Genomic DNA, 22,032 nt, shown 5'->3' with positions numbered 1-22,032 from the left:
CTTAAGTATAGTGATACTAATAATCTGGTGTCAGAACTTGGTAAACATACACTTCAGAAAGAAACACGTGTATCATACTAAAAGTAAATACATCACAAAAAAGGAAAAGTCTTGTTTAAAGTAAAAAAGAAGACAACACCCTGTCACACACACACACAGCCACACCCCTGCCTCTATAACAATCCAATCAATATTTCTTTAAAAATAAGAAGATATTTTAATTCAGATAATTTCCATTTATTCTCTGAAATATTCCATCATCATCATCATCACTGTTGTAACAGTCATCAGGAAATAACGGTGGGGGGCTGTTTTTTTTCTTTATTATTTTACAAAATTTTATTGGTGTGGGTGGATGTTTTCGAATTTAAATAAAAATCTTGGAAATTTAATTCAAAAGGTTTGGAGGTGGGAAAAAAAAAAGCAAAAAAAGCAAAGCTAATAATTTAAGGTTGAATTTTATGGTTTGGTAATTTAGTGAGAGTCTCCTTAAATTCGTCAATATTTGTAATTTTAATACATTTAGCTTCTGTCGGAGACGGTGCACAGTTGCAGGCCAACATGGTATAGGCAGACTGAATGCCTTGCACCAATGTTGTGTCCCCTGATGCTTCAGGGTTCGTTTCCACATTTGATGAGGCATCATTCTTCTTGTTCTTCTTCTTCTTCTTCTTAATTGATTTCTTGCCAATAACCTGTAAATGCAGAGAGAGAGATTGAGTCATCTTTATAACTGGGGTAACCAACAGGGAGGTGGTGGTTGTGGGATGGAGAATGGGGCTCGTGGGGTAAGAGCATAACCCCTCTCTGCTCCATCTCATGTCTGTATTTCGTCCTTGTTGTATCTCATTCGATTTCATAATATTTTGTAAAATTTTAAAAGTCATATAATCATTGTGTGTCTGACCCCAATTAGGCTGTATTGTCCCCCCTCTATGTTTGGGCCCTTGTGGCTAATAAAGAAATTGGTTGTGGGATGGAGTCGAACCTTAGGACTTAGGACTGGTTTCTCAGTTTCCGTTGTGTGCAAGGGACTGAGATCTTGACCATCTCTGCTGGACAGAGTGTCATACAGCTGAGTGGACAGGAGTAATCTGAAATGAAGTGTTTTGCTCAAGAAAACAATGTACTGCCCAGTTCAGGAATTGAAACCCTGATCTTGCAATCATAAATGCAATACCCAAACCACTGGGTCACACACCTTCATAAAGTTAAATAATGGAAATGAGAATTTACTGATGGAGTGAAAAGATGCGACAAGATGTTGCTTGTTTGGTAATGGCCTGCAGTAACCAATGGCAACAGGTCAGCAGTTTGGTGTAGAGAGCTGCAGTAACCAATGGCAACGGCTGGGTGGAGTAGAAGAGGTGAATGAGAGATTAACTTACCTGCAGACTGACCACTCTGCATTCGTTGAGTAAACACTTCTTGACATAATTGATAAAGTCGTCGTAGGTGATACGATGTAAGGCTTCAACCTGAAGTAAATATAAATATGAGGGTGGTTTTAGAATTTCTTGAATAGGGATTAATGGTGTGGTTGGTATTAGGAAGGGCATCCAGCTGTGGAAACCATGCCAAAACGAACAGTTGGAGCTTGGTGCAGCTCCTGTCAAACCGTCCAACCCATGCCAGCATGGAAAACGGACTTTAAGTGATGATATTTTGCCAAGTGTCAAAATAGAAATTTAACATTTCTAGACAGCACACTTTGAGAGAGATGAAATATTGAAAGAACTCTGGAAAGGCTACAAACTTTGCCAACGATACAATGTGGGCAGAAACAGGAATTGTGGGATCTGACAATATTTTCTTGAGGTTCTGGGTGGGGAGAGCCGATTCATTGTCCAGTTTAATGCCACCGACTGTTCTTTCATTGCCTTTAGAGGAATCCACTCTGGGACAGGTCTCCAGGTTTCAGGGCGCCCTCCCCATCCAATTCAAAAGCCCTGTAAAAAAGCATCGGTAATTGCCCTTCCTTCCCCAGCTCAGCAATGATAACTCGATGTCCATCAAAAGGTGAAACCACATTGAACTAACAGGAGAATCAGTGTTTGGTGTCAGGAATCTGCTAAAAATAAACCCTACTTACTTGGGCTTTGGCCGCCATGCTGCTGGAGACATCTGCCAAAGTCGCTGGCAGCAGCCCCTGCGGTGGCCGCCGCCTTCACGCTGCCTTCTGTTCCCCACTCGTCTACACGTTGCGGACACCAGTGGCAGGCCTGCGCCAGTCGCCAGGAGCTCCACTGCGCTACCGTGCCTGCGATCGTAAAAACGAACTAAAGCTTGCAGTCTCGCCCACGTACACGTGGATGTAGTCGTGACTGATGCCGGCAGTCGCCGGGAGGCTGCCACGAGATCTACACGGTTGATACCAAGATGTGGTCTGTTCCGTAAATTTATGAGTGAATTTACGGGTTGGACCACTTGGTGTCAGGAATCTGCTAAAAATAAACCCTACTTACCTGAGCAACAAAAGAGGAGAAATTTCGTTAGTCTGAAGCATCCAGTTCTGTCTACACCCCTTCCACATCAGCCCTAACATCACCCCTGGTTCCAGGATACAAATTCCCCATTTTAAAGGGATCTAAATTAAAACCTTCCATCAAAGTTCCCTTTCAATTCATCTTCCAAACCCCAGTTAAATAATGTCAGGGTTATTTTACTAATTTCTTAGGCTGTGTGTCTCAACAGGAATATGGTAAGAAGGGTTAAAGAGGAGATGGTCATGGGTGGAACACATTTCCAACTAAACAACAAAAAGATAGTGGAGAGAGTACATACAACAGTGTACTCCATACAATAAAGGACTACATGTCAGAGTATTCAGAGAGATACTCGACTAGAATTATACTTCACCATTTGGCTGGGTAGCTATAGGAGTGAGGTGGCTACCCTAGAACAGTGAAATCAAAAGCAAGGACCCACCTCTTTCTCCAGACGATTAAACACATAAATTTGGTAGAAGATTTCGTGCCAGTGTCTTCTCGCTTCCTCTGCTAGTTTCGTGTCTTCACATTTTTTGGCTGTGATCAAACTTTCTTTCTGGAATGGTAAAACGATCGAATAAGTATTGGATTTCAACACTGAAGAATATTGAAATAATTCTGTAAAATACTGAACAGTGCAGTTTGATATTGTTTAGCACTGAAAAATATTGGAACAATTACCAACCACATTGTGTTGTACAAGACTACAAAATATTGGCACAATATAGTAAAACATGAAACTAAAACCTAACAATAGTGTAAGATATTAGAACAATATCATAAAACACTCATTGTATGAAATATTGGACAACATTTAATATCTATCGTTGTGTGTGTACGTACGTACACACACAAAGATAAATTATTGGAACGATTACCGCATCGTTGTAAAAGACTATAAAATATTGGCACATTATAGTAAAACATGAAAGTAAAACGTAACAATAGTGTAAGGTATTAGAACAATATCATATAAAATTCATTGTATGAAATATTGGACAACATTTAATAATACTGAATGATATTGTAAAATAATGTTCGACGCCCACTCAGTTGTATCTATCAATTTATCTTTGTATGTGTACGTACGTATGTACACACACAAAGATAAATTGATAGCTGTATGTATGTAAAGACGAGAGTAATACCGCTAAGCATTTCGCACGGCATGCTAACGATTCTGCCAACTCGCTGCCTTAATACATTAGAGAATATTGAAACAATAGTGTGTAACATTGTGCAGTATTGTGTAATATTTTAAAAGAATAAGGCAGCAAGCTGGCAGAAATGTTAGCATGCCGGGCGAGATGCTTAGCAGTATTTCGTCTGTCTTTACGTTCTGAGTTCAAATTCTGCCGAGGTCGATAAATTAAGTACCAATTGCGTACTGGAGTGAATCTAATCGACTGGCCCGCTCCCCAAAAATTTTGGGCCTTGTGCCTAGAGTTAGATAAGAATATTTTAAAAGAATGGAAAGGATTGTGTAAATGCAAAGTCAAGAGAATAAACAGAGAACATAGACATAAATACAAATAGGTAGGTCTGTATGTGTACATGTATGTATATATATATATATATATATATATACACACACACGCACTCATGGGTAGCTAGTTGGAAATACTCACCAATGACTGGAACTCTTCTGTTGTCAAATTAACCATCATATCAACAAAATCCTTTATGAAAGAATAGGCTTTATTATTGACAAGTTCAGGGCTGAAAAATTCCATACAAGAAGGTAAGTGGCCACCACCCACAAAATATCATTGTGGAATTATAAAATATGAAATGTAAGCTTTTAGTTTATGCTTGCAATGCCGTAGAAATATATTAAAACTAGGGACAGGCATGGCTGTGTGGTTTGAAGTTTGTTTGTCAATTGTGTGGTTCCAGGTTCAATTCTACTGCATGTCACCATGGATAAGTCCCACTACTATAACCTTGAGCTGATCGATGCCTTGCCAGAGAAATTTGGTTGGCAGAAACAGTACAGAGGGTCATCACATATATGAGATGGCCCAACATTTTATCTTGAACCATCCAAGCCAAACAAGCATTAGAAAAGGGACATTTAATGATGATATATGCTGTACAGAAGCCCATCTTGTGCATGTTGTATGAAAGCAGCCAGTACACTCTATAAAGTGGTTGGCATTAGGAAGGGCATCCAACCATAGACACCAAGCCAAAACGCACAATTGGGGCCTGGTGGAGTTTCTCTGACTTGCCAGCTCTTGTCGAACTCTCCAACCTATAGCAACATTAAAAAAAGGGGATTTTAAGTGATGCCCATGTGTGTTTTATATTAAAGCACTGGTACTAGTATCACGTAAAAAGTAGTTGGCATTAGGAAGGGCATTCAGCTGTAGAAAGCATGCCAAAACAGACCGGGTCCAGTTCTCCGACTTAGCAGATCCTGTCAAACCAGCATGGAAGATGGACGTTAAAAGATGATGATGATGATCTTTACATCACCATCTGAGGAGAGGAAACATTTGTTTACATTTCCCACAAACAAAACATTGTTTTGTTTAACAGTTTCGTGAGTTTTTCATGGGTGAAGACCATCATCATCATCATCATTTAACGTCTGTTTTTCCATGCTGGCATGGGTAGGACGGTTGATAAGGAGGTGTCAAGTTAGAGGACTGCACCAAGCTACAATGCCTGCTTTGGCATAGTCTCCATAGCTGGATGCCCTTCCTAACACTAACCCCTTTACAATGTACTGGGTGCTTTTTTATGTGGCATCAGAACCAACGGAATAAGATATGCTACACTTGAAAAATAAGGCTATTGAAAGGAAGAGCATTTGACCACTGTATTAAGTCAATAAAACTCGTCCAACTCATGCCAGCATGGAAAACGAAAATGACATAAAAATTATGATGGTGACGAACTGGTTGAAGGTATGAAGCATGGACCCTTGTGAAACAATTGATTCTGAGGCAGAAGGCCATAAATTATGTAGGGAGGATGTTGGTCAATTCCACTGACCCCCAGTATATAGCAGGTATTTCATTTCATCAATCATTCTGCACCCTTCGATGCAAAGGGTGAAATATAAAAAGCTGGCCTCAGTGAGATTTGAACTCAGAATGTAAAGAGCTGAAATACTATAAAGCATTTGATCTGATGCTCTAACAAGTGCACCGAACCCCAGCCCTTTAGAAATAAGGGATCGTGAAATAGGGTGAGATTCCCTCACAACCAGTAAGATGCAGGCTGAGCATGAGAAGTTTCGTGTGGACTGTGCTGTTGCTAACACACACACACGATGAAGGGGTGTATTTACACACATTCACACTGTAGAAACACTGCCAGATCAGACTGGAGCCTGGTGCAGCCTTCTGGCTTCCCAGGCCCTGGTCAAACCGTCCAACCCATGCTAGGATGGAAAACGGACGTTAAACGAAGATGATGATTCACACACAACAAATGCTTTAAGACTGCAATAAAACAGGACAAAAGATCAGCATCTAATCAAGCATTCAGTTATAATTAGTAATTAAGGGGTGATACTAGAATTGAGGGCAAGCATGCCTTACCTGTACTTGTGTGCTTGAAATTCAATGACAATAGAGAATCCAAGAATTCCTCTGCGAACTTCTTCGGAAACAGAAACACTGTAACCGAGTTGGTGTTTGGTCCGCAGAATATCAAAGAGGGGCTCATACATGCGAGTCTGCGGAGAGAAAACAAGGAGAGGAGGTTAGTGGAATGTTCCATTTTGGTTTGATGGGGGCAACAGGCGAGAGGAAGTGGAGGTAATAATCAGGTATTGATCAATTGATGGTGTTGGGATTGGAGTGGAAGACGTGGGGGTGATGAGTGGAATGGTGTCTGGTATTTGATTGAGTTCACAAGAGACATATGGAATGATTGGGTTTTTGTTTGACAGGTGCAGGTGTGATGTAGGTGCAGGTGTGACGTAGGTGCAGGTGTGACGTAGGTGCAGGTGTGACGTAGGTGCAGGTGTGACGTAGGTGCAGGTGTGACGTAGGTGCAGGTGTGACGTAGGTGCAGGTGTGACGTAGGTGCAGGTGTGACGTAGGTGCAGGTGTGGCTGTGTATCTCTCAACCTCATGGGTTTAAGTTCAGTCCTACAGCTTGCCACCTTGAGCAAGTATCTTCTACTATAGCCTCAACCAAAGAATTGTGGGTGGATTTCTTAGACAGAAACTGAAAGAAGCCCTTTGTGTACGTATATATATATATATATACCACTGTGACTGACCAGGGTATCAGATGTTGCTACACATCGCTGGTCACAATGCGCTTCGCATTGTTTTAGCCTTCAAATGACACCACCCCGCTGACTAAGCGAGCAGGTCAATAGAAGAAAGAGTGAGAGAAAGTTGTGGCGCAAGAATACATATATGCGACTTCCTGCGACTCCTGAATCGATTGTGTGTTTTATTATAAAAGTGTTGGGACTCACCACCAGCATCTCGTTAAGACAACTGGTAAAGATGCTGCCAGGATCAACTTGGTAATACATCAGGATGGTAGAGTGGGTGCTGTCCTGGTTGAAACTCTGGACTTGGCAACAGAACTGACCAATTGGTAATTGCAGCAGACAATTCTGGAAAGGAAGAACACAGAAAGGAGAATTAGAGACAGACAGAGAGAGAAATGGTGAGAAAGAGAGAAAACAATGCCTGACTTTTTAGCATTTAAATTCCTTTACCAAATGTAATTCTTTAATTATTTTTCATTGTTTTGAATTAATTATGTATTATCTCTAAGTTTTGAGATTTTGATAATGTGATTGTTTATTTTTACAATGACATTGTAGGGTAAGTGTGAGAGGCTGGATCTGGTTGGTTTGAACATAAAAGAATTAAAACAAACAGGATGTTTAGGTTGGATATGGCTGGTTTAAATGTTAGAGAGTTAAGGTCAGAAAGGATTACAGAAAAAGGAAAGAGAGAGAAAAGAGAGTGAGTTCTGGAGTCCCAAGACATTAGGAGTTGAAGGACAGACTGGAAATAATGTTACCATTTCATACAAAAAAAACTGTCATGTGTTTGCAATGTTCCCTCAAAACATGTCTGGCCGTTGAGTTGTTCTTGTTTGAAGGACTTGAGAGAAATTTTCCCTTGTTTGGAAATAGTTAAGTGTGGGTGACAGGAAGAGCATCCAATGATGATGATGATGATGATGACTGATGGATCCTGTCAGTTCCAAAGATAAATATTGCAGTTGTACAACCAACACATAAAATTGTAATTGAAGTGGCTGAGTACTCCACAGACACATGTAGTCTCAATGTAATGCTCAGGTAGAATTAGTATGACTAGGCTGTACTACATGAATTACAAATACCATCCATTTGATAGGCTTCTCTACAGTTTCCATCTACCCAAGGCGTGGGTCAATCTGAAGAAGTAAAAGACAATCGACCAAAATGTTACACAGTGAAATTGAACACTGGACCTCGTGATTCCAAAGCAAACCTTTTAACTCCTTGGCTGCACTGGCATTCGAGACTGGTTTGGCAAAACTATTGAAGTATTAAAGAACATGCCTTGTTGTGTTTAGTTACAGCTCTTTATGTTTCGAGTTCACATCCCTCCCGAGTCAGTTTCACCTTTCATACCTTACAGTGTTGATAAAATAAGGTACCAGTGAAATACTGGCCTCAATTAAATTGACAACATCCTCTCCTTTTATAAAACTTGTGTCCTCACAAAGCCATCAAGCATTTTAGGGGAAGTAACTGGACCAGACATTTTCCTGAATTACCTCACCCTCAGTCACACTTCTGCTGAAACATCATCATCATCGTTTAATGTCCACTTTCCATGCTAGCATGGGTTGGACGATTTTGACTGAGGGCTGGCGAACCAGATGGCTGCACCAGGCTCCAGTCTTGATTTGGCAGAGTTTCTACAGCTGGATGCCCTTCCTAACGCCAACCACTCCGAGAGTGTAGTGGGTGCTTTTTACATGCCACCGGCACAGGGGCCAGTCAGGTGGCACTGGCAACGACCTCGCTTGAATCTTTTTACACATATCACCAGCACAGGTGCCAGTAAGGCGACGCTGGTAACGATCACGCTCGAATGGTGCCCTTTTACGTGCTACTGGCATGGAAGCCAGTTGCCAAAGGTGCCACACAGTGGCACTGAACCCAGAACCATGTGGTTGATAAGCAAGCTATTTACCACACAGCCACTCCTGCGCCTATTCTTTCAGAGCATCCTCCACCATTGCTAATTTGGTCATCTATGTAACAAATACTATCCACAGCCTCAAGAGAGCCTCCTGGGCATTTGAGAGAGTCTAATTCCCGTGTGTATGTGTGTGTGATGAAGATATATATATATATTTGTTGTGAAACTTATTCTTACTTACTTGAAAACAATCTTCCTTGTGAGCGTTAGCATTCATCTTATCCACAAGATATCCCATCATGCCTTTAGCAGTCTGAAAAATAAACAACAGCAATTAAAAATCTCTCTCTCTCACACACACACATATATATATATAGGCAAATTGGCATAGTCGTTAGAGCATCAAATAAAATGCCTTGTGGTATTCATTCTGACTCTGTATTCAGAGTTCAAATCCTACTGAGGTCACAACTTTGTTCTTTAAGCTTTCAGGTTCGCTAAGCTAAAATACCATTCAATGGAGATGAATTAATGGCATCATTAGAGAATTAGACAGGAAAATCTTGTAGTGTCTGTTGTGGCTCTTTTACACACTGATGCCAATATCAGGGACCACATTGGTACTAAACTATATCAGCCTTGCATGTAAAGACAACTGGCAAAAGCCCTTTTCCCGAAACCCTTGGCCAGGTTTTGGTCTGGAATTTCATCATCATCATCATCATCGTTTAACGTCCGCTTTCCGAGCTAGCATGGGTTGGACGATTTGACTGAGGACTGGCGAACCAGATGGCTGCACCAGGCTCCAATCTTGATCTGGCAGAGTTTCTACAGCTGGATGCCCTTCCTAACGCTAACCACTCCAAGAGTGTAGTGGGTGCTTTTAAAGTGCCACCAGCACGGAGCCAGTCAGGTGGTACTGGCAATGACCTCGCTAGAATCTTTTACACATGCCACTGGCACAGGTGTCAGTAAGGCGATGCTGGTAACGATCACACTTGAATGGTACTCTTAACACCCTACTAGCACGGGGCTCGAGTGCCAGTAAGGTGACGCTGGTAACGATCACTCTCGAATGGTGCCTTTTATGTTCCACTGGCACGGAAGCTGGTTACCCACTCTGTCAACAATCACACTCGTATGGTGCTCTTTGCAACCCGCTAGCACTGACGCCAGTCATCGAATTTGATTTTGATTTGCAACAAAATGGAATCTACTAAACATACCGAAGGTGTAAGGTGATGGTATTAAAAAAAGACAACAGGTTAAATCTACCACTCAGGTGGACCATGGCTGGATTTGAACATATACAACATGGCAACTAGTCTGACATGCTAATAGTTTTGCAAATCCACTGCCTTAGTTTAGTACCTTCATTGACCCCTCAAAAAGGATGACAGCAAAGTTGACCTCAATGAGAATTGAACTCAGAGCATAAATGGTCAAAACAAATAATAAGAAGCATTTTTCTGATGCTTTAATACTTCTGCCAATAAAATAACAGATTAAGTCTAACCCCATCCCGACCCCCCTCACAGGGGCCACTGAAGCAAGCTGTAGCATTTAATACAACAAATTCCAGGCAATTTTTAAAACTGAGGTTGTCCAGTTTTGCAACTGTTTGTCATCATGGTAAAGATAACATGGTCCCACCCGTACCTTAAGCCTACCCCAAGACAGGTGACCAGGGGATACACAGCAAGTGAAAAACAATGATACTAACCTCTGTAGTCATATTGCCGATGACCAAACCCTCATAGTATATCTGGCGCCGGAACTGTTGGTACCAATTTCTTAACATCCCTGGCTGCAATTTAGGCAGTTCACAGTATTTATTTGGGAGAGAATAGAACTTGTCCATGATAACAGCCAACATAAGGCCACTGCAGAAATAATAATAATAACAACAACAATAATAATAATATGCTATATAGTTAATGTTGTATGCCCCTTTGACCCACGAATAGTCAAGAAGGAAGGCGAAAAGACTGACAGATACAACCCACTTAAGTACGAAATAGCCAGGCAATGGAAAATGAAGAAGGTGAAGATAGTGTCAATTATGTTGGGTCCTTGGGAACAGTATCAGAAGAAATCAAGAGGAATGTAAAGGAAATTGGAATAGAGTACCCAGTAGGACTGTTACAAAAGGTTTGCCTCCTTGGAACGGCCAGAATAATCAGGAAAGTATTAGATAGCTGAAAAGAATGGATAGCGTGGTACCGTAGGCTGCAGGGAGCAAGCCCACTACGCATGTAAAGACTCCAAGAGTTCCAACAAAATCTGTGATAAAGATGAATAATAATAAAAGTAATAATAACAATTTCTACCACGATAATTAACAGCCAAGTAAAGCTTATAATGTGTGGAAAGAGAGCCTGTGAGACCTCTGACAACAGGCTGCGTCTGATCTCACGGAATCTACCAGAACAAACAAGACCAAATGTTCTGAGAAATAAAACAACACAGCAACAATCCTTTCTAGTATAGGCACAAGGCCTGAAATTTTCAGGGAGTGGGTAAGTCAATTAGATTGATCCCAGTACGCAACTGGTACTTAATTTATTGAACCTGAAAGGATGAAAGGCAAAGTCAACCTCAGTGGACAGTGATGATGATAATAATAACGAATTTGGGCACACAGCCAGCAATTTTGGGAGAGAGGATAAGTTGATTACATTGACCTCAGTGCTAAACTGGTCCTTATTTTATTGACCCCAAAAGGGTGAATGGCAAAGTTGTTCCTTCTCGAGAAATCCCTGGCTCATAAGGGCCGGTTTCCCAGTTTCCTTGGCGTATAGGTTCTCCACCTGGACAGGACACTGGTCCGTCGCAAGTGAGCTGCAAGATGCAGGAAGAAAGAGTAAGAGAAAGTTGTGGCGAAAGAGTCGGGAGAAGTTCGCCATTACCTTCTGCCAGAGCTGCGTGGAGCTTAGGTGTTTCGCTCATAAACACATACATCACCTGGTCTGAGATTCAAACCCATGATCCCTCGACTGCGAGTCTTCTGCTCTAACCAGTCGGCCATGTGCCTCCACAAATGGCAAAGTTGACCATGACAGAAACTGAATTCAGAACTTGATGGATCACCTGATTAATGTATCCCAAAAAGATGATAAATTTATTTGCGGGAGGGGTCAGTTGCTAATTTAGGGTTAGTCAAGGACATAATTAACACTATGACACTTTCAACAGATAATTAAGACCATGACAAGTTAATTATTAGTTTTTCATCTAATTAAGAAAGACTGTGGAAAACTAATTTGCTAATGAATGAGTGATGGTGTTGACTTACCAAGTACTTAAACAGTTTAATCACAGTGAGTGATGACTTACCAAGCAGCATTATATGGTTTAATCATAGAATTATAGTAATCCTTCTGCAGCTGTGATTTACAGACTTCAAAAAGTTCATCACTGAATTCAAAGTTTGCCAATTCATCGACAATGGTTTGGAATAATTCCTGGACAAACACAAAACAATATAATAGAAAATATCCAAATAAAAAAAACATAAAAATACATTATATTAACAACAGCAATAAAGAAAAGATAATGATGATGATGTGGAATCTGGTTGGAATCATCATTATCATCATCGTTTAACATCTGTTTTCCATGCTAGCATGGGTTGGACGGTTCGACTGGGGTCTGGGAAGCCAGAAGGCTGCACCAGGCTCCAGTCTGATCTGGCAATGTTTCTACAGCTGGATGGCCCTTCTTAACGCCAACCACTCCGTGAGTATAGTGGATGCTTTTTACGTGCCACCGGCACAAAAGCCAGTCAAGGCGGCGCTGGCATTAGCCATGTTCGGATGGTGCTTTTTACCTGCCACCGGCACAGGTATCACAACTACAATTTCCCTTTGATATTTATTTTGATGTTGATGTACTTGGCTCAATAGGTCTCCTCAAGCACAGCAGGGTTGAAAATGACATTTTATTGAGTGTTGTAGTCAATTTTATTGAGACCCCAGTATATAACTGGTTTTTAGTTTTAACCTTTGTTAGGTGAATGAAAGACAAAGTGGACCCTACAAGGCATTTATTAACTCAGTCACTTCCACCCTCTCCCCACTCCTCAATGATTTCCAAAAGAGCAGAAGACTTCTTATGACACCTCAATATATTGATATAACCTCGGAGTGGTTGGCGTTAGGAAGGGCATCCAGCTGTAGAAACTCTGCCAGATCAGATTGGAGTCTGGTACAGCCATCTGGTTCACCAGACCTCAGTCAAATCGTCCAACCCATGCTAGCATGGAAAGCAGACATTAAACGATGAGGATTGGGTCAACCTCAAGTAATTAACTGCAATTTGTATCACCAAGATCTTGATAACATTCTGAGAAAGAATACAGGGTTAATAAGATGTTTGACACCTAGCAGATTTGGGTGTAAAGAAAAAAGAGAAATGGAAGAAAACCTTTTCTGTATGTGAAAACTTATATCAAATGAGCAAAGCAAGTAACAGTGGACTATGCTGTGCTGATGACATTCATTAAGATAGAAACAAACTCTAGTTGTTCCCCTTGTCTACAAGAAAAAGCCAGATTTTCTACTCTAAGCATTCTTTTATTCTTTTGTTTGTTTCAGTCATTTGACTGCAGCCATGCTGGAGCACCACCTTTAGTCGGACAAATCAACCCCAGGACTTATTCTTTGTAAGCCTAGTACTTGTTCTATCCGTGTCTTTTGCCGAACTGCTAAGTTATGGGGACGTAAACACACCAACATCGGTTGTCAAGCGATGGTAGGAGGGGGACGACAAACACAGACACACATACATACATATATATATGTATACGACGGGCTTCTTTCAGTTTCTGTCTACAAAATCCACTCACAAGGATTTGGTTGGCCCGAAGCTATAGTAGAAGACACTTGCCCAAGGTGTCACGCAGTGGGACTGAACCCGGAACCATGTGGTTGGTAAGCAAGCTACTTACCACACAGCCGTGAATTTCTCTCCCTTCCCTTTAACAGTTGCTGACAATTACTAAAGCATCCCCCCACACACCACACCAAGTTGGTCTCATATCATCTCACCTGTATCACTGTAGCAACCAACAAGAATTAATTAAACATCGCAAAAGATATATATTTAATCAGGTGCAAAATACTTACAGGTATTTTGTCGTTGAATCCTTTCACCAAGATAACCAGTCCAGTTTTCTTGTCTGTGAGGGAGTAGCTGTGTGAGATAGAGAGAGAGATAGATAGATATGTAGATAGAGGGTGGGAGAGAGTGAGAGAATGGCAGTAAGAGAGAGGTGGGTAGAGTGAAACAGGTGGTGCAGAGTGAGAGAAAGGATGAGAGAGTGAGAAATGAAAAGAGAGAGAGATTGTAAATGAGAGAAAGTGATAGCAAGGTGGCGAGCTGGCAGAAACGTTAGCACACCGGGCAAAATGCTTAGTGGTATTTCGTCTGCTGCTACGTTCTGAGTTCAAATTCTACTGAGGTCAACTTTGCCTTTCATCCTTTCGGGGTCGATAAATAAAGTACCAGTTACGCACTGGGGTCGATCTAATCAACTTAGTCCCTTTGTCTGTCCTTGTTTGTCCCCTCTGTGTTTAGCCCCAAAAGGATGAAAGGCAAAGTCGACCTCAGTGGAATTTGAACTCAGAATGTAACAACAGACGAAATACCACTGCCATTATGGTATGGGTATATTCTAGTTATGGTAGGGTATATTCTACCCCAGGTATCAGATGAGTACACACTACTAAATAATACAGCAGGGTACATTCATTCTGAAGCTGCGTATCAGGGTAGATAGTAGTAAGGTGGCTTCCGAGATGATGAATGCGAGGTGAGAAGGGTGTAGCTTCGAATTACCAAAGGTGAGATTAAGAAAGGAAGCGGGTATCTTGAAGTTAGCAGAAGTGAGGTGAGAAACGGGTAGACATTTCTATGTACCTGAGATCAGCTTCGATGGCATGGTAGGTTGGTTCTGCCAACTTCTGCAGGAGAACATCAATGAACAGTTCAAAGAGGATGGAACTGAAAGAATAAAAAACAAAGAGATTTCGTATCTCGGTTACCATAGTAATAAAGATAAGGTGGAGTGTGGTGGGGGGTACTTAGAGAGAAGGGTGTATGTGGAAAAATCAGTGGCGGGGGTGGGTGTACTGGTGGGTAGGAAGGTCTATGTAAAGTTCTCATAAATACTTATTATATTGAGTTGCAGTCATCATCATCATCATCGTTTAACGTCCGCTTTCCATGCTAGCATGGGTTGGACGATTTTGATTGAGGGCTGGCGAACCAGAAGGCTGCACCAGGCTCCAATCTTGATTTGGCAGTGTTTCTACAGCTGGATGCCCTTCCTAATGCCAACCACTCCAAGAGTGTAGTGGGTGCTTTTTACGTGCCACCGGCACGAGAACCAGTCTAGGCGGCACTGGCAATGGCCACATTCGGATGGTGCTTTTTACATGCCACCGGCACGAGGGCCAGTCAGGCAGTACTGGCAACAACCTCGCTCGAATCTTTTTACACATGCCACCAGTACAGGTGCCAGTAAGGCGACGCTGGTGGTAAGAAGAAACTGTTTAGCACTCATTCTAAGTATCAGTAATATACTGAGTATGGTAGTTGTTTAATTATCATTTGACTGATGAACCTCTATAGTTAATGAGCCACAGGAGAGCTTTTTTGTGGTTACTTAAAGCAGCTAGAAACAGCAGTCAAGCATCATTCAAATCACAATCTACACTCTTAAAGAAACGCATATTAGACACTGCACACATAGATATAAATAAACAGGATGGTCATGGATGGAACACTTTTGGTTACAGGTGAGCTTGATCCAAGTTGACCAAGGGTTAAACAGTGACAATAACAACATACTGGTCAGGGAGAGTTTGCATGGACCCTCTACCAGTGTCCCTCCAGCTCCAACTATTATATAAAAATTACAAGGATTGCTGGGAAATTATGATGACGTGTGTTGTGTGTGTGCTGGTGCAGGGTTCAATTCTCACGTAAGCCTGTAAATGTAAATAACAAAAATGAGAGAGAGAGAGAGAGAGAGAGAGAGAGTAGTGGGATTAAAAAAGGGTTCACAAACCTTTCTAGTGACTCCCCAATCACTGGACTCATCAGTTTAAAGAATGTTTGGACTGAAAAGAAATATAATAATAATAATAAGGAGAGGCAGGAAATATAAAAAGAAGGAGAGGGTAAGAGGGAGAGGCAAGAAAATATACAAAGGAGAGGGTAAGAGGGAGAGGCAAGAAAATATAGGAGGGAAGAGAGAGAATGAAATTTAAAGAGTTATGGATGGGAGAAGAGGAAGGAGAGAAGGAGAGTTTGTTGCTCACCTTTTGGGATATTAAACTTGGTGTCTTTCTTGTACCATAATTTACATTTCTCATTCTCCATGATCAAAAATGGACTCTGGAATAAATAATGAAGGCCACAACAGATTATATATAAATATATTTGTATATATATATATTTAAAATTTATGAGTTTAAATTTTTTTAATAATTTTTTAATTTTTAACTTTTATACTTTTAAATTAATTTTATGTATTGGCTTATGTTTTTCACTGTTTGATTTGCCTGATAGTGGTTTTATCTCTAATTTAATATAATATATATATATATATATTTTATTATTTAAAAAATTTTTTTAAAAATTATATTAAATATAACTATCAAAAAGTATTAAGAATTTAATATCAGATAAAGAGTAAAACCACTACGATCGTTTATATATATGGGTGGATGGGGTGAATGGTGTGTTGAGGATAGAGTGGTGGTTAGAGTTGGAATGAGAGGTGTTGGTGTGGAAGAGAGAGACTTACTGCACAATGGATTCCTTGTTAGACTGTTTAGGTCTTTGAGGGGAGAGATTATGTACAGAAGACCTATCAAACCCATATCCATATTGACAAAGGGATGGTAGAAGACGATTATGAAGATACAACAAAAATAAAATTAATTAAAAAAAACTCCATCTCCCTACCTTATCTTTCTGTTCTGGTGGAACATCTTTCAAAGAAAAGTCCTTTGCTGTTGAAGAAAGACGAAGAAGATACAAAATGAAGAACTCCAAAGCCAACTGGAACACCAACATACACCATTATTCTTTAATAAGAATTCTTTCTACTTATAGGCACAAAGCCTGAAATTTGGGGAAGGACAAAGTTGATTAAATTGACCCCAGCGTTCAACTGGGGTCAATTTATTTTATCAACCCTAAAAGGATGAAAGGCAAAGTTGACCCCAATGGAATTTGAACTCAGAACATAAAGATGGATGGACTGCCGCTAAGCATTTTGTCCAACATCTTAAGGATTCTACCAGTTGACCTTAACATAAATATTGCACAGCAATTCTTCAGATGCTCAAAAGATCATGCCAAATCAGCACTTTTAGCAATAATGGTAACTTTTAACTACATCATCATTATCATTTTAGCATCTCCTGGCATCGGTCAGATAAAATTTGCAGCTTGGTGCTCTTCCAGTCCCCAAGCCTCGTCTGTTTCCAAGCAAGGAAATATTTCCATCTTGTACTTTGAACAACAGACAGCTCAATGGCTGGACATGTTTTCATGAAAGAAATATGTTTGTATGTATGGTGAGTATTTGCAGTTAACAAATGTGTCAAGATAAGACAAACACACATACATAAGTTAAAAAATGGTTGAAAACCACTGCTTTAAACCATTCAGTCAATCCACAGTCGTAAAAGTAATGCTTGGAAATGTATTCTAGGAACTCATGTAGTTACAAGCTGGCACAGGTCCCACTCTTGGTTCAGTGGGATCTCCAATACATGACAGCTAAAGTAACAGAAGGTGGAACCCCAGTTTATGACTGGTATTTAAAAAAAAATTTTATCAACCCTGAAAGGGTGAACAGCAAAGGTGACTTTGGTGGGATTTGAACAGCAAACGTAAAGAACCAGGACAAGCACTGCCAAGCATGTGCTCCAGTATGGTCATCAGTAGCCACAGTATGGCCATATTGCTCCAGTATGGTCATCACTAGCCACAGTATGGCCATATTGCTCCAGTATGGCTGTCACTAGCAGACAAAGTAAAACCATTACTCTAACAATTGTAAAGAAAGAAGAAATGGACTGCATAAGAATGATATAGTTACCGAGGTACTTGTTGGGCTCCGGTAGATACAGTTCTGGGTTCAATTGCAAGTCTGGGAATAAAAAATAAAAGGAGACATCAACGACAAAATATACAACTCCTTAAATCATCATCATCATCATCATCATGACGTGTGTGTGTACGTACATGTTTGTGTGTGTGTGTGGTGGTGTGGACCCTCCACCTCTTCCAAGGTAACCCGATTGGTTATCAAGTCTCCAAGCAACAGCACACCCAGTTCATCACTTGTACTTTACTGACACTAAAACCCACTTCTATCCCACAAACTTGCTATGTCCCCTTCTCGTCTCTCCAGCCACAACTACAATGGCCACTGCTTTTCCTAAGCTACTAAGGTCATATACCACCACCTGTATCTGATTCTTAAATTCTCTAATTCTTTTGTTCTAGCATACCATTCTGGAACCAAAAACACCATGACAAACAACATACAATCAATATACAAGAAAGGCAAAATACAACAATAAAGAAAAAAAAAGATCGTCTGAAAGTAAATTTACTTACTCTGCCATTTTGCTAACCATTCCGGGTCAAAATCTGAAAATACAAGAAATTCTCCAAATTTAGTCAATGTTTGAAAATATAAAACTGTTGTCAAGATATACAGAACAATGAATTGACCAATGCGTCACTTAAATGTATTCGGACAATTTTTCAGCCTTTATTGTAAACAGACCACCAAATACTATAGTGACCACCCACCCTACAATCTTTCACTTGGATTACATCAGCAGTCATTTAGACTCTACCACCCAACTCTATTTGGTACCCCAACCACTCCCTAACTGACCACCCATTTCTTTACTATCCACAAGGGGCTAAACACTAAGAAGACAAACAAGGACAGACAAACGGATTAAGTCGATTATATCGACCCCAGTGCATACCTTGTACTTATTTAATCGACCCCGAAAGGATGAAAGGCAAAGTTGACCTCAGCGGAATTTGAACTCAGAACGCAGCGGCAGACGAAATACCGCAAAGCATTTCGCCTGGCATGCTAATGTTTCTGCCAGCTTGCCGCATTAACTGACCACCCATCCTACCAAATTTCACTTGCACTCCTTCACTGACCGTTTGGCCACTTGGCTTACTCCGTCATCAAACTCCACTCAACCACCCTCCTAAATCTCCACTTGGAAATCCATCTCCAGCCTTCACTTGGCCACTCACCTCCACTCGATGTACCAACCCCTCAACAAGTGAGCAAACACCACCCTTTACTCAGCACTATCGGTCTCTTACTGAGATGGACTGTCAACCTCTCCAGGGGTAGAGCTATCTCTGCTATACAGAACGGAACCAAGGTTACACAATGACATCTAGGAACAAAAAAAGAGGAACCCACTAATAATTACCTGTATCATAATATTTAGTGCCATACCATTTCTCCTCTTTGGTGCAAAGGCCGGAGTCTTTTTTGGTCAATAAGATGACATTGGTTTTGGCAGGAGTCAGTTGATCCAAACAGGATTTGATGAGCTGCACAAAAAAAAAAAAAATTATATATATTTGTAGGTGTGTGTGTGTGTGTGTGTAAAAAGGTTGAATTAGATTTGTCTTTTAATTTAGAGGTTTCCAAAAACAAGATTTCTAATATTGGTTCTTCATATTTCGCTGGTAGCTTACTGGCATAAAATTGTGAATATGAGAATAATATTTGTATATGGGATTCACAATACCCCATCAACATCATCATCATCATTGTGGAAAGTGGACGTTAAACAATGATGATGATGATGATGGGGTATTGTGAATTTAGGGAAAGATCCCATAAAACAACAGAAACAAGCAAGGAGACACTGGATAATACAGTCTACCTGAATTACAAAAGAGGAGATAGTCACGGTTGGAAAGTCTTTGATTAAAAGCCTTTTGTATCAGGACAGACCTGGGGCTAAACTATATCATCATCATCAGCAGCAGCAGCATCAACTTACCTCTTCATTATACTGAAAGAGAAGACAGTCTCCGGTCAAAAAGTGCTCCTTGTTGTACACCTGCATATTCTCACTCAGTCGTTCCACGTAGTCAACCGAGGAACCCTGGAATACAAGAAACAGCCTCTGGTGAGATTAGAAACCTTAAACATCACGGCATTCACTAACTGGGTTGACGCACCTTCATTCAGGGTCCAGAGAAAGAAAAGTCACTCGATACAGCGATACAGTCACACAGTGTTGTCACAGCATATTGTTACAGCACCGTCACAGTGTAACAGTCACTTGACAGTCACACTGTACAATCACATACCTATTTCTTTACTACCCACAAGGGGACAAACAAGGACAGACAAACGGATTAAGTCGATTACATCGACCCCAGTGCGTAACTGGTACTTAATTTATTAACCCCGAAAGGATGAAAGGCAAAGTCGACCTCGGCGGAATTTGAACTCAGAACATAACGGCAGACGAAATATGGCTATGCATTTTGTCTGGCATGCTAACGTTTCTGCCAGCTCGCTGCTATACAATCACATACCATGTGGTACCCCAAGGACACTCTGCAATTATGCATCAGCATTTTGTACCAATACACCCCATCACACACCCACATATGCACCATCATACACCCCTCACTGCTCATCACACTTTCACATACCTTCTCTCTCTCACACACACACACTCTTCTTCCGTAGATACCAAAACCAAAATCAGACAACAACAACAAGCCTCGTTCACTTTACCTTTTCCTGCCAGCGAAACTTCATGTCTTGAATAGCTTTTTCTTCATCATAAATATATTTCAGTAGTCCTTTCTTTTTCACCATTTCCAGGTATTGGAACACCACAGTTAGGACCTGTCACACACACAAAGAAATATCTTTATACATTCATACATATAATAATTACTATTTGAGGGAATAAAATCCAAACTTACAAGGAAAAAAAAAAATTAATTTAGAAATACTAAATCAAATTTCACACAATATAATATATATATATAAAAAATTAGAAAAAAAATACCTTTTATCAATTATATTTTTCTACTTACTATATATGTTTTTATTATTATTTTTTGCAATTTACTTAATCTTTGACATTTTATTGTTCTTTTAATTTCAATTTTTCTATTATATGTAATTTTCTAGATGGTGTAATTTAATTGTTCATTTTGAATTGATAAAAGATGTTTTTTTTCTAATTTTTTATACATTCATACATATATATATATTATGTAACTGCTACAATGTGAATCCTTGTCCACTTGTATATTGTTATCAGCATTGTAATGTTCTTATCGTCACTATTATGTTGTGGTGGGATTCTGCACCTTATTATCTTTGACTTGTCTATCGTGCTATTGCTGACAATGACTTTGAAAGACAATGACTTTGAAACATCTACCCTGACGATAACTCAAACTCATATTTATCATAATTGTGGTTGTAATGGTATCACTCACCTCGTAGACGTGATTGACTCCAGAATCTGTGAGAATAATGTCAATATAGAAACAGGACCAGACAGAATTGAACTCAAACCCACTGGTAGCGTTTCCCCCTTCGATGTGCAGGGCCCACATCCTACAAAGACAAAACAATAAACACTGGGTTTTCCTTAGTAATTTCGAATATCAAATGGAAGACAAATTAACTTACAAACTGCTTCAGGTGGTTAAGGTCCAGTCGCAAATAGAAAGGGATATTGTCTTGGTCCTCTTACAGTTGAAGAAACATCCAAGATGAGAGAGAGATAAAAGGAGAAGGGGATGCGCTAGTAGTGTTGGTTTGGTCCTCACTAACAACTGCAGCAACGTGAAGTCATGTGCATTGCCCAAGGACATACTGTAAATCCTCGAGTATAGTCTGCCCTTGAGTATAATATGCAGGGGATTTTTAGGGGGCTGTACCTCTGAAAAACCTAAACCTTGTGTATAATACGCACCCCTTCTCTAACTTGAGTCAAGGAGGTCTATATGGTAACGCCCTTTATTATTATTGTGTATATAACATAATGCAAACGTGTAGGTTTTTTGTGCATTTTGTTTGCAGAAAATAAAGAAATAACAGTAATAACGTTTAATAAATGTTGCTTACGGCAAGTTATAGATGATTCTTTTATGACTTCATTGCTTTCAGGCTTAGCTTAAGGTATTTTCGCGCCCGACATCACAAAATGCGCCTGAATAAACGTTGTCGGACAGCAAATAGAGACTCGGACATTGCTTAGAAAATATTTTTCATTTTTAACCTCGTGTATAATACGCACTAGGGATTTTGACCTTTAAATTTTGGGGAAAAAATGCAGATTATACTCAAGGATTTACGGTAATGAGTC

General features: G+C 40.2%; 1 protein-coding gene across 5 annotated transcripts in view; it reads right to left on the bottom strand.

The window, feature by feature from the left end:
• Window positions 1-333: 333 nt before the first annotated feature.
• Window positions 334-22,032, bottom strand: part of LOC115222306 (nardilysin) — a 43,238-nt gene continuing 21,539 nt past the window's right edge. For all 5 annotated transcript variants that reach the window (XM_029792485.2, XM_036511337.1, XM_036511338.1 and 2 more), the window contains 20 exons: window positions 21,158-21,278; window positions 20,439-20,552; window positions 19,690-19,794; window positions 19,108-19,231; window positions 18,254-18,286; window positions 17,730-17,780; window positions 16,586-16,632; window positions 15,937-16,012; window positions 15,684-15,735; window positions 14,531-14,614; window positions 13,738-13,804; window positions 11,948-12,075; window positions 10,335-10,494; window positions 8,853-8,924; window positions 6,934-7,077; window positions 6,041-6,177; window positions 4,118-4,208; window positions 2,929-3,045; window positions 1,389-1,478; window positions 334-695 (listed from right to left, as the gene is read on the bottom strand). In XM_029792485.2, the coding sequence (XP_029648345.1) occupies window positions 447-695; window positions 1,389-1,478; window positions 2,929-3,045; window positions 4,118-4,208; window positions 6,041-6,177; window positions 6,934-7,077; window positions 8,853-8,924; window positions 10,335-10,494; window positions 11,948-12,075; window positions 13,738-13,804; window positions 14,531-14,614; window positions 15,684-15,735; window positions 15,937-16,012; window positions 16,586-16,632; window positions 17,730-17,780; window positions 18,254-18,286; window positions 19,108-19,231; window positions 19,690-19,794; window positions 20,439-20,552; window positions 21,158-21,278 (2,062 nt within the window). In that variant the 3' untranslated portion in view covers window positions 334-446. The remainder of the gene's footprint in view (window positions 696-1,388; window positions 1,479-2,928; window positions 3,046-4,117; window positions 4,209-6,040; window positions 6,178-6,933; window positions 7,078-8,852; window positions 8,925-10,334; window positions 10,495-11,947; window positions 12,076-13,737; window positions 13,805-14,530; window positions 14,615-15,683; window positions 15,736-15,936; window positions 16,013-16,585; window positions 16,633-17,729; window positions 17,781-18,253; window positions 18,287-19,107; window positions 19,232-19,689; window positions 19,795-20,438; window positions 20,553-21,157; window positions 21,279-22,032) is intronic.

Source organism: Octopus sinensis, linkage group LG19 (assembly GCF_006345805.1).
Source record: "Octopus sinensis linkage group LG19, ASM634580v1, whole genome shotgun sequence".
In the NCBI taxonomy this organism is placed as follows: domain Eukaryota; kingdom Metazoa; phylum Mollusca; class Cephalopoda; order Octopoda; family Octopodidae; genus Octopus; species Octopus sinensis.
Note: the sequence above shows the minus strand (reverse complement) of the source record. Positions and strands in the feature narration are given on the sequence as shown.